The sequence below is a fragment of the Emys orbicularis genome, chromosome 11 (assembly GCF_028017835.1).
Source record: "Emys orbicularis isolate rEmyOrb1 chromosome 11, rEmyOrb1.hap1, whole genome shotgun sequence".
NCBI classification, from domain to species: domain Eukaryota; kingdom Metazoa; phylum Chordata; order Testudines; family Emydidae; genus Emys; species Emys orbicularis.
The window spans coordinates 5,193,617-5,206,982 of NC_088693.1; the positions used below are offsets into that span (position 1 = coordinate 5,193,617).

General features: G+C 52.7%; 1 protein-coding gene across 8 annotated transcripts in view; it reads left to right on the plus strand.

Annotated features, from left to right (window-relative positions):
• BIN1 (bridging integrator 1) overlaps window positions 1-13,366 on the plus strand; it is a 154,629-nt gene that overhangs the window by 114,327 nt on the left and 26,936 nt on the right. For 4 of the 8 annotated variants that reach the window (XM_065412911.1, XM_065412909.1, XM_065412908.1 and 1 more), the window contains one exon: window positions 5,506-5,656. In XM_065412911.1, the coding sequence (XP_065268983.1) occupies window positions 5,506-5,656 (151 nt within the window). Of the gene's footprint in view, window positions 1-5,505; window positions 5,657-12,105; window positions 12,235-12,424; window positions 12,460-13,366 lie in introns of all 8 variants that reach the window. The other 4 variants (XM_065412904.1, XM_065412905.1, XM_065412906.1 and 1 more) reach the window with 2 other exon arrangements.

The following is a 13,366-nucleotide window of genomic DNA, read 5'->3' on the forward strand; positions in this document are numbered from 1 at the left end:
GGGGGGGGTGGCCTGAGGGGCTTTGAATCTCAGCAGCACAATAAAGGTGTCTTTGGATTGTGTTAATTTGCTTGCGTTGATAAATTGTGTAGCCAATTGCTCGACTACGCTTCCGTTCATTTATAAGCTAGATTCGAGACCAAAGAGCCAATGTCAGTCAAGTTTCCTGTGATAAGCCAATAAGAATATAATACAGGAAAAAGGTTCAACGCGATACCCGTCTCCAAGAAGCTGTCTTGTGAAGCGTTGTTACATACCTTCATTTTGGGGACTAGCATTTCAGGGACTGCTCTGTCAAGGTACTTCCCTAGCTTGTACTAAGACACAGAACAAAAGTATCTTGATTTTGACAAGTTTCCTATCTGTGTATGCCAAATGCTTGCTTCCGCAAATGCAAGGGGTTATGGGTTACTTAGCATAAGTGAGCAGGGTTATATAAAAAGCATAGGCCCCTTTAGGCTATATAACTGCTATTCTATTACTATTACATGCTTAGTACCCACTGATACATGTACAGTATGGATAATACATATTGGTAATGTGAGATATAGATGTTCTAGCCCAGCACATGTGCTAGAGCCAGTCCCTAGTACATGCGTTACACATGGGAGACCAGAACCCCAAAGCCGAGTCATTCCTTGGCTTAGCATCATTTCCCCGTAACCTACTGGAGGGCAGAGGGGGAAGTGTTTTTCTTGTACCCCTGCTGCAATTGAGCCAGAGTCAAGTGCCCAGTTGGGCAGTAGGGGGCAGGCTACCTATAGCTTCCCAAAGCAGTGCCTATCCCGCTTTCTCCAGCGACACTGAGCTGTCAGTTTAGAGGCACGGTTTGTTCTGAGTGGGGCTTTGAAGTGATTTCTGGGGATCTGTTCCCTTAGGAGCCCTGAAGGCCACAGAAGCCCAGCAGCGGGTTTAAGTGGTGGTTGCTGGATGAGCTCTAATGCCGCATGCCTCTGAAGCAGCGGGCTTGTTCAGAATGAAGACGCCACCCTGGGCTTGGAAAAGGTTCAGGGTCAGACAAAATTAGCCCTGGCATTTTCCTACACAGAGCAGCAAAAAGCTTCAGCTGGCTGTAAATAGCAGTGACTTACTGAGAGCTTTGGTCTGGGGCCTGCTCAACCCACGGCAGGAGGCGTGGAAGGAAATGGGATGGGTCTAAAGGAGGAAGGGGGCAGCTAGATGTGTGGAGCCTCTTGCCTATGGGGCACCAGTTCAGATCCCTGGTAGGGACTGAAATTAACTGCCCCCTGAAGACTGCGAATGAGTTGGTTGGTTGCATCAGTTCCTGATAGGTGCCCGTACTACAGCTGGTGGCAGTGTCATCAGAGACACCAATGAGTGACTGGGATTGGAGTCTGAAGTCCCCTCTTCCCCAGTCCCTCCAGGCACATGGATGGGGAAGCCTGCACACAGCTGCCTGGGTGGTGTCTATTCTGTGGCTAGGGCATCAGCTGGGCCCTGTGAGATGCATCAGTTTCAGACAAATGACCCACTTCAAGAGTCACGGAGGGGACCTGAGATCTGGTGTCTTTACTCCAATCCATATCAGGATCTTGTTCTCCGCACCCCAAGGAGCGGAGTCTGGGGCTGAGATTCATCCCTTGCTTAATTTTATACTGAGACTCTAAGGGCCAAACTCGCATAATGTTATCCTGGGGGGGAGGGATAGCTCAGTGGTTTGAGCATTGGCCTGCTAAACCCAGGGTTGTGAGTTCAGTCCTTGAGAGGGCCACTTAGGGATCTGGGGCAAAATCAGTACTTGGTCCTGCTAGTGAAGGCAGGGGGCTGGACTTGATGACCTTTCAGAGTCCCTTCCAGCTCTATGAGATAGTCCCATATGTTGGGACTGAATGTGTCCCTAAGGCCAGTGCTTAATTTGTGCCAAGGCTGAGCCCCAGTACTGCTGGGCCTGGCAGGTCACAGTCCCAGCACCTCCAGGCCTGGCAGTTGAGAGACCCACCACCGCTCATGAATGTAAAAAAATTGCTTGAGCTCCTTAATTCCTTACAAATTTAAGCATTGCCTAAGGCTGTTACAAATGAGAGCAGTCCTACCCCTGACCCCCATCTGCACACAGAACAGTTTTTCCTTCCTTTTTGGAAAATCCAGGCCCAGATGCCAATGGCACAATGCCACCTGGCCTGTAATTTAGATCCTCATGGGAGCTGAGCAGGATTGAAGTGGCCCCGTATGGCTGCCCGACTGGGGGTTTATTGTTCCCCTGGGTACTCCCCTGCTGGTTGGATTCTCCCTGGCTTTGCTGTCCACATCTGGTGGACTGGAGGAAGCCCTGCGTGTTTGGGCCCCCTAGAACAAGGAGCTTCTATACATTTCCCAGAGTGGATCCTGGATAGTTTTCCCTCTAGCAATAAAGCTTTTTATAATCAAACTGATCTTATCAGACAGGCAGCGCCTGCCACACAGGGATCCAGCCATACATAATTTTCCCCCAGTGGTAGGGAATAGGAGTGTGCAATCAATCCCCAACTTTTCCCACAGCTGAATACCCTCCCCTCCCCCAGTGTCTCTTGGAACACCCCCCTGTAATTACCATATTTCTGGCATAGACAGTCCCAGGCAGAGCCCTGCAACAGGACTGGGATCCCGTGGGTCCCGCAGGACCCGCTGCCATAACAGCGGGAGTGGGTAACATGTACTTTGTTGTGAGCAGAATTGGTTGGGTAATAAAAACCAGAGTGTTGCAATTTGCAGGAAAACACTAAAGCATGAAATGGTTTAAGCAAGATTTGTTTCATTCTTTTAATGGTAAAAATTGTGCCTGAATTCCATTTTATAAATATATTAACCAACTTTTTTTATTTATTATTATTATTATTATTTTTTTTTGGTGGCCTGGGGGAATCTGTCTCTCTTGCAGGAGTTATGGGATCTAAGGTTTTTGTGGGTGGGAGTGGGATAAAAATGCAAGAAGCAATGCGTCGGCGGGCGGGAACGGGTATTGCGGGGCAGGACGGGAGCAGGATTAAAAAAATAGTCCCATGCAAGGTTCTGGTCCCAGGCAATCCCATCCCATCCCTTCCTTCCTACGTGCGCTACTGCTGAAATCACCAGCAGGGGGCACTGTTGGGGGGGGGAGTCATTCCAGCCTGGGAAGCAAGAGGCTGCGGCCCAGGATTGAAACCCGGGTCTCCTCTGGCGATACCCTGCACTCTCACTGAGTCGCTGGGTCAGCCTAGTGTGGCCAGCCCTTCCTCTGTGCCCTAGAAATGAGGAATCGCAGGACGGGAGGAGGTGGTGTACTTGCTACTGACAGGTGACTAACTAGCTTGCTGCACACCGCTTATATTGAGGTTGCTGTGACTCTGATTTACAGCAGGAGTTCTCAGCCTCTTCCCTCCTAGCACCTCCTCACTTAGCCACTCCTCAGCTGGGTCCCACAATCCTTCGCACCGGCTCCCCCACTGCAGTAGCTTAAGGAACATCTGAGGAGGACCCAGTAGGCAAATCCAGTCAAGTTGAAGAGCAGGAGGGTTGGATGCATGTTCGTGACCCATTCCTGGTTTCCTCCCAACAAGCACCCGCTTCTTCTCCAGGTCCATATGACCCACAGGGTGAGAGCTGTCGGCACAGAAAGCTGTTGGGGTTTTTTGCCTCTTGTCGTCATGCTGCTGATGTGAACGTCCTTAGAAACATCTGATCTGCATGAGAGTGTGGAGTGACTGCTTCTTGGGGGTGTCTCTGTGAGGTTGGGGAATGAGGTGGGATCGGGGGCTCAAAGGCTGATGCTTGCTTTGAATGGAAAGGAATCTTTAAATGCCTCTTGGTTCTTCCCCCACTCTGTCCCAAGACTCTATGTATTTAAGCATGAGACCGTAGTGCATCCTCCACTGGCGTGAGCATCTACATTCCACTGTTAGCCAGTGACTACCAGAACATGGGCACCATGGGGCATGTCTGTTTCAAGTGGACATACATACAGGGAGTGCATTGTTGCCCTGTGGGATGGGGACCGAGGTTCTGAGTCCCATCCGGTTTTAGACTGGGTCTAATCCAGGTTTTGGAGTGCATAGTGTTCTGGACCAGGTGGTTGGCCTCAGAGTGTGTTGTTTCATGCCACAGAGGATGGACCATGGCTTTTCCCCACAAGACATGTCTGCTGGCTCTAGTTATGTAATAGAGGAGCTACCTCTTAAACACTGTTGTATTCTCTCTTTCATTATAGGTGGGGCTGGTAGTACCGTCCCTTACTAAGGTTGCCCGACACTTCCCATTAGAAGACCCTGTTTTCAGTTGTTTATAACCTTGCCCTACTTTAACTGTTTGGGGCTGAAATTTTCCACCCCAAGTGTCTGCCTCAAGCTCAATTGGTTTTGATAATTTCAGCCGAAAAGGTTCAGCTGTTTCTGAGAACGAGACTAGGAAGAAACGTGTTGTTTGGCCTATGCTGGGGGAGTAGATTGAGACAAGGAGCCCGGGAGAGGAAGGGAAAGCTGGAATTGGAAGATGGTGGGGTGGGGAGGGGGAGACTGGGACTGCGAGCTGGGGTGGGGGGGGGGGGGGAGAAGATGGTGGGGAGCTGGGAGCCAGTGGACTGGGGCCGAGACTGAGATTGGACAAGGAGCCCAGGGGAGCCTGGAGCAGTGGGGATAGGGACTAGAGGTTGTGGGGTGGGGGAGGTGACAGGTAGGATGAGAAGCCAGGAAGGGGGAACTGTGACTGGCTGGGCAAGAAGACTGGGACAAACCTGAGCAGCCTGAGGCGGGGCAACTGGGACTGGCTGGGTACGGAGAATGGGGCTGGCAGCGGATGGGAAACCGACAATACCAGGACAGGGACAGATTGGAGGCAACAGGGCAGAAGGGGGTCAAGCTTGGGGAAACGGGCAGCTGAGTGTTGGTCCTGCTTTGAGCAGAACCAGTGCTGGTCCTGCTTTGAGCAGGGGGTTGGACTAGATGACCTCCTGAGGTCCCGTCCAACCCTGATATTCTATGATTCGATGAGTCTTTGTCCTCTAGACCACACTGCCCTCGAGAGCCTGGGACGAGTCTCAGCGTTCTTCTGCTGTCAGCAAATATCTGTGAAACCTTCTGGCAAAGGGTCTTGTCCCCCTCTCGTGCTGGTCCCCACAGAGGATGACAACCTGCTACTGCTGTCAGTTACTTTGTTAGCTCACGTGGCAGAGGTCTGTGTGGGGCAGCCACCTATGTGGGTGTCAATATAATGCCACAGGACAGAATTTCTGGTTTTTCAGTGTGTCTAAGTGCATCCATGCGCATGCAAGGCAGTGACCTAGGTTAATATATCGTGATCTGCATGAGTTCCTACTGCAGAAAGACAATGCATTGGATTGAGGGTGACTCAGCAAGAAGCTGCTCAGAAGCTTATAAACTCTGTCTGGTACTGGACTGAGGGTCCCTGATTGCAGGTGTGGGCATTGAAGTGGGGAGAGAATTGAGACCACGAGGCCAGGCTGGATCAGTCTGTCTGATCAGAATAATTCATTCTGGGGCTGGTTCTGACTCTCCTTTGTTTTCTCTCCTGCAGCGACAGTGCCCCTGCGAAAGCAAACAAAAGCCCCTCGCCTCCACCCGACGGGACCCCCATCACCAGCCCTGAGATCAAGACCGTCAACCATGAGCTGGAACCGTCCTCGTTGGAAACACCCGGGGCTGGCATCCCTAAGTCGCCGTCTCAGGTAGTGTCCTTGCGGTGTTAACCTGGCTCCAGCAATGAGATCCCTGCTGCCAAAGGCTCAGCAGGCCACACAAGACACAAGGCAGGTCGCTGGCTGCTATTGAGCATATGAGATGGTGTCTGCTCTCCATCTTGTGGAATGGTTGGATCCCTGTGTGGCAGGCGCTGCCTGTCTGATAAGATCAGTTGCTCCCTGTCCGTCTCTCTCTTGCCGGGAGAAGGCTAACCAAGCCCTGAAATTCCTCTTCAGTGCTGTTAACGTGTACTCTATAGGAGACGAAATAATACCCCTCCACCAGGGTGGTGTATGACTATTCAGTGAGGGTGAAGGTCAGAGTTGAGCTATGAAATTTGTTCTCTTCCCCCCCCCCCCACCACACATAATTAACCTGTGGAACTCATTGCCACAGGATATTACTGAAGCCAATAGTTGAGCACTATCCAAAAAAGGATCAGACACTGACGTGGGTAAGGAGAACTTCCACAATTACATCAAACAGGGTGAACAATCAAGGCAATAAATCCTCGTTCTTCAAGGAGTAGGCCAACTGCTGACTGATGGAGGCCAGGAAGAGGCGTGTCCCTTGTGGGGAATCGAATACCTTCCACTGCAGCGTTTGATGCCGGCCATTGTTGGCGACAGCATTCCAGACAAGCTGAGCCACTGATCTGAAGAGCGGGGCTTTGTCTGCACCTTATGGTCCCTGCACCATCATTGCTGCACACATTTAATTTAAGCTCATTGGTCTTTTTCCTCACATGTGAAACCCCAACTGGTGTTTTTAAAATATGGTGTCGGTTGCCACTTGCAATATCACCATAGCTGGATTCTCACCTGACAGGCTTCATAATTTTTATTCTGAGCTTTAAAGAAAATTAAATCTGTTGCAGCTCTCTACCATCCCCACATAAGAGGGAGTGAAAGGAGGGGGTGGATGGGAAATGCAGAATAAACTTAGCTGGCCAAATTCAGGTGTGGCGCAAGTCCCTGGACCTCAGTAGGTGACTTCAGTAGATTATCTTCCCAATGGAAGAATCCTGGTTCTCAGTGGTTCTGGCCTAATAGCGTCTTAACCGGAGAAAAAATGCCCAATCACTCTTCAGCCAAGATGGCTACAGATCAAAGCTTTCCTGAAGTCCAGGTGAGGTGGAGTCCTGCTTTGGGTCAGGGCCTACGTCCACTTTGGAATAGTCTCTCATTCTGTCTCTTTCAGTGTTATTCGTCTCCCTAATGGGATCTGGATGCCGGGGGTGGGGAGATGTTCACAACCTCATGAAAGCCCTTTTTTAGCCCTTTTGAGATGTGTAGGTACCTGGCAGCATTTTCTAAAGCCCTGTGTAGAGGGGTGGACTCACCCCTGCGGCGCCTCCTGCTGGTGACTCTGGGAATTAGCTCGATCCAGCTGTCAGAGCGCCCTCTGCAGGCTGGTGATCTGCCTGTCCTCTGGCCCCCGTGTCCCTCCCAGACCCCGGTGCCCTTGTATCTGGGGTGTTGCCCCCTGGCTGTACACCCCTCAGTACTAGGGTCTCCCCTCCCTGGGGAACCCCCACCCACTATCCCTACCTCGCCTCAGAATAAGGCCACTGCCAGTCACCAACTAGCCCCCATTCCCTGGGGCACACTGCAGTATAGGCCACTCATCACAGGCAAGGTTGGGTTTGGACCTGCTGCCTTGGCCTAGCCCTGGGCTGCCCTCTGCAACCCCCAGTACCCCTTAGCCTCCTACTAGGCCGCAGCCTGGGGCTATCCGGGCTGGAGCTCCCCAGCTCCTCAGCCTGTCCCCAGCCCTGCTCCACTCAGGTATTCTGTCTCTAGCTTGCTGCAGCCAGGCCCTTCTCCCTCTGAAGGCAGAGAGAGACTCCTGAGCTCTTGGCTCCCAGCCTTCTTATACAGGCCAGCTGGGGCCTGATTGGGGCGTGGCCCAGCTGTGGCTACTTCCCCAATCAGCCCAGTAGCTTTTCCCTTTGCCCCAGCCCTCTGCCAGGGCTGTTTTAAACCCCTCAGGCAGGAGCGGGGTAACCACCCCGCTACACCCTGTTAGAAAACTCGTCTTTCCCCTCCAACCTTCCTCAACTGCTGTTGGTCTTGGTTCTGGTTTCTTTTCCATTGCAGGGACCTATCCGCTCTTGCTGGGCCATCGCCTTGCACCTCCTTGTGCAATTGTTGGCCAGCGATATAGCCCCGGACCCTGAAAATCCCACCTGGGCTCCAGGGAGGGAGTGTGCCGGGTCTCGGCCATTGGGTTTTTAGACAGGAACTGGGTGTTACTTGGTGGCATTCACCTTGCAGGACAGCTGGAGAGCATAGCTGGAGCAATAACAGAACGGCAAAGAAATCTTGAAACAAAACCAGCGCCTCTGACAGCAGCTAACTCCAGGGCTGTGGGCGGGGAATGTTTAATTCCCTGGAGCAGCAATGGTGTGTGTGTGTGTGTGTGTGTGTGTCTGTGTGTAAAGGGGAAGGACATCACATCGCCCACTCAATCTCTAGCCGTGAACATCCAGAGAAAGGACCATGCCTCGCTCCTCCACAGCCATTGCATTGGAACATCCATTTAACGATGAGTGGCTCAGTGCCCATTGGCGCATTGGAGGGGTAAGGCCACGGGATCTCTGCCGACAGCTTCAAGGAGAAGATGAGGTCTGGCCGGGCTTGGGGGCAGCACAGCGCCAAAAGGGCACAAGCCTCGCCCATTGTCCTGATACGTTCACCTTGCCCAGCGATGGCAGCCCGAGTGATCTGGGACGCTCTTGGGGAAGGGCTAGTTCACTCCCCAGCGCCATGGCAGGATGGAATTCCTCCACCTTAAACCAGCCTGAGTAACCGACTGTCCCCATCCCTCCCTCCAATGCCTCTCTCCACACGCTACTCAACCTTCTGCTCAGACTGAACTCCGAGCTACAGGCCTGGGTCTGAACTTCCGTCTGGCTCTGGTCTCTCGTTGGCTGTCCCAGAACTCTGGATCAGAACCCAGAGCAGGGGCTGTGTGTGGGACGTGGGACTGAATGTGGAGCCAAACGTTCGGGCTCCCGCCCGTTCTACGAACTACTTCAGAATAACCCACCTCCATTCTCCCTGCAGCGCCCCCAGCTCACTGTTACCTATTCAGCTCTGCCTGGCCAGCTCCCCACCCACCGTCCTCCTGCGATGGTGCCTTGTCTGCCTCAGTCCTCTCTGAAGTTTGGAGAGGTGCTGAGTTGCTGAGCGGAGAGCAGGTGCGGCCCTCTCTCTGCAGGGCTCTTTCAGCCCATCCTCCACCTCGTTCCGCTGAGACAGGGTTTCCTCTCCCTCCTCTTTCCTTTAAATAGCACGTTCTCCTCGCTCTTGCAATGCCCTGGGCGCTCCCCTGGCGGGCTGAGTGACCGAAGCAGCAGGGGGGTGGATTGGTCACTGTTAAGCAAGCAGAATACAGTAGTACCCCGTTTAACTAGCCTCTATTATCTGGCTCTCCGTATTAACCAAACCCCCAGCCGCCCGGAGCTGGCAGCGTGAGCCCCAACCGCCCTGGGGATGACAGCGGGAGCCTTGCTGCCCATTCTCTGGTTTTCCAGATTTTTGCTTATCCGATCAGGCCCCGGTTCCAATTGGATCGAGTAACCGGGGTTCTGCTGTTCAGTGTATTTAAATGGCCCGGCAGTAACAGCTGCTGGAACAGACCAAGGTGGGCCTTCATGCAGCTGATGCTGCCACCTGCTGGCAGCCGTTTTTCAGTGCATGCGTAGTTCACCTGGCTGCTGCCATGAGGAGTGCGGAAAGGGGCCGTGTGCGGTCAGCGTGACCTTCTGGGTCAGTGTATCAAGCACAAAAGAGGGAGCTGGATCCAGAAGCGTGGAAGGCAGCGAGGGGCTTTATAAGAAACTGAAGGGAGGAATGACACTGGGTAGACTTGGATAGGCCACATGGCCTCTTTCTTATCCCCAGAGCATGTAGCCACATGAGTTAGAAGCCACAAAAGCTGCACCCTCAGTTATCAGCATTTAATATGAAGCTTTGTATGAGATGAACATGGGTGATGGCAAGTCACTGGGTAAGTGATGAGTCCTGAGTGGACAGCAACAAGGATGTGAAATACCCCAGCTGTGTCCTCACCCCACCTCCGGGTACACTGATGCCAACAACCGGGCTGGTGTGTGGAAAGCAACAAAGGGGCATATTGAACAGACAGGGAAGGAGGCAAAAGGAGAGACCATTTCCATCAGTGGGTGCTAGGCACCTAAATACCTTAGAGGAGCCTTGCCTAACAGAGAAATCCTGTTGGGTTGTGAACTACTCACCGTTTCAGCTCTCAAGCTGTTTCCCAACATCTCTCTCTTCTGAAAAGCTGCCTGTGTCTAGCCTCCTAATGAAGCGACTGCCAGCATGTCTCCACGCTCGTTAATGTGTCTGCGAGGATGATCCTGGACTTCCGAACCAATGGGCCTCATGAAACCACAAGGGCCGGGATTGGGCTCTCAGCGACACTGCTGTCAATCTGGAGCGACACCAGTGAAGTCAATGGAGCTACAATGGACGTATGCTGCTACAGCTGAACACGGCCCAAGCTTAGTAGACGGGGTTCAGGGTGTAACTTCCTTTCCGGGCAGCGGAGTCCTTCCAATGGTCTTGTTCGTTTTGAACAATGTCTCGTTTTACCAGAAGAGGGGGATATGAGGTCCAGTCTGGGCTGGAACCAGAAGGGTATTCCATTTCCTTCAGCATAGAACCACCGTGTCCTGGGAGCATTCTTTCCATTCAGAATCGAGACACGGGGACAGGGCTCAGTAGATATGCAGTGCAGTGTGCGTTGGGCAGCATATGCTGTGGGAGGATTAGCCATTGTATTGCTGTCATTTCCCACACAGCCCCCCGCATGAGTCATTAGGAGGATGGGTGTATTGGGGAGGGGCAAATTTCCAAAGGGTCAGTGTTTGGTTCGGGATTAGTACCCCGGAGCCTCTTGTAACAGCAAACTTTGGCTTCACACTTAGGAGAACAGTCTTTCCCATGAGACTTCTGGTACCTTTTGCATCGGGCTGGGCTCAGGATACTGCGGGAGTGGCTGTTCCCATGGCATTTTGGCACTTCTGCTTCCGCACAGTGAGATCTGGAAGTGAAAGTGCCACTTTCATTATTACTTACCCTCTACCCAGGGGCCTGCAGCCAGCTGCAGTTCAGATGTGTATATGGAATCTTACAGGCACGTTGGCCGGGGCGGATTAACCCTCTAGAAAGTTAGCATTTTCCATGGCCAGCCAAATAAATGTCTGGTAGGGCACACGTTCGTGCATCCGAGGGAGGGGCAGTGCAGCCTAGTGGTGTGAACACAGGCCTGAGAGCCAGGAGCTGCTGTGTTCTAATCCCAGATCTGACCCTGATAAGCAGTCTGTCCTTTGTCAAGTCACATGCTCTCTGACTCAGTTTTCCCTGGCTGCAAATGGGGATAATAATGACCTACCTTCTTAGGTAGGATGAGAAGATTAATGTTCATAAAGCCTTTTGCACATAGAAAGTGGTATGGGGGTGCTAAGCGACATTAAAGTTCTGGAGATCTTCACCGCACTGTACAGGAGACTCTTTTCCCCCCAGTCCATCAGCATCTTCTCAACAGGTTCAATTTGAGCTCGAATATCTGGGGGCAAAGGGAAATTCAGACAGTGCCTGAACTGGTTTGCCGTCCCTATCGTGTGTTCCCACAGCATCCAAAGAGTGGCACATGCAGCACGGAATCAAAGGCTCCCACTGTGAAGTGAGGGAGGATGTCAGATATGGACAGAGGGATGGCCTGACCCCCCTGCCTGCTCCTGGATTTATGTCCCCGTGTCTCTTGTGACTTCAGTGATGTCCCTAGTGTTACACGCCAGTGAAGCTGAGAGCCGGCAGGCTCAGGGCGAGCCCGTTCTCACATGTTTCAATAACCCATGCCCAGATCTCAGTCTTGATTGTGTCATTCTCACGAGGAGCCCCATCTGGTCTCACTTATGTTGCAGTCGATCCACTGAAACCAGTGGAGTGGAACCAGTGGAAGGGAGATCAGGATCCAGCCCACTGGCTTTATTCACACGTGGACACCAATCTGCTTTGGCTTCTAACTCCCCTAGGCTCACACCGCACAGGTAGGTATCGGGAGGGGTGGCCAGCGCACTGGACTTCTCTGCTGAAACGTGTGCCGAGTAACCTGTCTGTCACCCCTGGTGGTTCTCGGGAAGGTTGCACATGCTCTAATTACGTATGCATGTCTGAGTGATGCATATTAATTGTGTTACGCTTCTCCTCCACAGAGGGAGACCCGCCCGCTGCTGAAGTGTAACTAATGATGCCAAACCTTCTCTGGAGGCGTGTGGTTGTTCCCCTCCCCCCTTCCCATGTCTATTTATTTGACCCCTCCTTGTGTCTGTGGTTCTAGTTTGCTAACCTGGTTCCTGTCTCTGGTTTTTTTGGGTGTCGCCGTGTGCTCGCTCGCTTGCATGCAGTTGCGGAAAGGCCCTCCGGTGCCGCCACCTCCAAAGCACACCCCCTCCAAGGAGATCAAGCACGAGAACATCATCAGTCTGTTTGATGACAATTTTGTCCCCGAGATAAGCGTGACCACCCCCTCGCAGGTTAGCCGCTCTGCCCTGCCTTATCTCTGTCTGCTCCCTGCCCCCGGCACTGTCCCCTGCTTAGAGGTGTCACACCACGAAACCTGGTCAGGAGGCAGGACCAGAGGGGCCGGCTACCACCGCGTGGCCGGGCTGAGATTGCCCATGGGATACCGCACCCGTCGCCCCTGAGCAGCTGGTTAGTTTGAAGCCAGCCTTGACCGGTGGGGCCCGGAAGCCAGGGCTGTGTGACGGCTGTTCTCGTGGCCTGTGTAGAATGAAGAGGGAGGACTCTGTGGGGCGCCTGGTGAAGGGGTCACAAAGCTATCACTGCACTTGTGTCCCCTGAGCAGGCGAAGAGCGGCCGGGCCTAGACATGGTTCCCACCAGGCCTGGGTGAGGCACTCATTGGTCTGCTCTGTACGCTCCCAGGGCCTGCTAATCAGAGGCTAGAACAGGTCCCACTGAAGGTTGATATGGGCGCTCAGCGCCTCTGAAAATCAGGCTCCTGCGGCTTTGAAATGCCACTTCTCTATATGGAACGGAAGTGTCTCAGGAACCCAGTGGAGTGGGCAAGAAACCACCTACAGGGCAGGGCTGTGGATCAAGGACTTCAGTCTCCAGAGACCTCAGCCAGCACCTTTTGCCGCAATCCGCTCTCTATAACAGCATTATCTCTGTTTGAGTGGCGCTGGGCATCTGGCTGGCGTGAGGCTGGTGGCTCTTAATCAGCCCTCGGTCTCTGCAGCTAAAATCCTGAAGATCAAACGCAATTTCAAAGGGAAAAGATTCTTCTTCTCCCTCTCTTCTTTAATGTGGTTTGCAGCTGGAGAAGGGGGCTGGGGAAGTGGGTGGGCTGTTCGGTATTACTCCCTGTGCCGATGGGAGCCTGACCAGTTTTCTGGCTTAATTCTGAGACTCGCGCTGTCTTTTATGTTCAGTTTTTTTAATTCATCCCTTAAAGACCCAGGTGACACCTCTAACAATGCTGCTCTGTAACTGTCGTCCTCGCTTTTCCTTCTGTAACCCAAATTCAGTGGCCTGTGGCTTTCCAGCTTCCACCCGACTGTGGAGAAACAAGGCACCCAGGGTTGGGAGAAAAGAAAGCTAGGCCTCAAGTTACATTCAGATATCACGGGGGCTGGTTGAACTC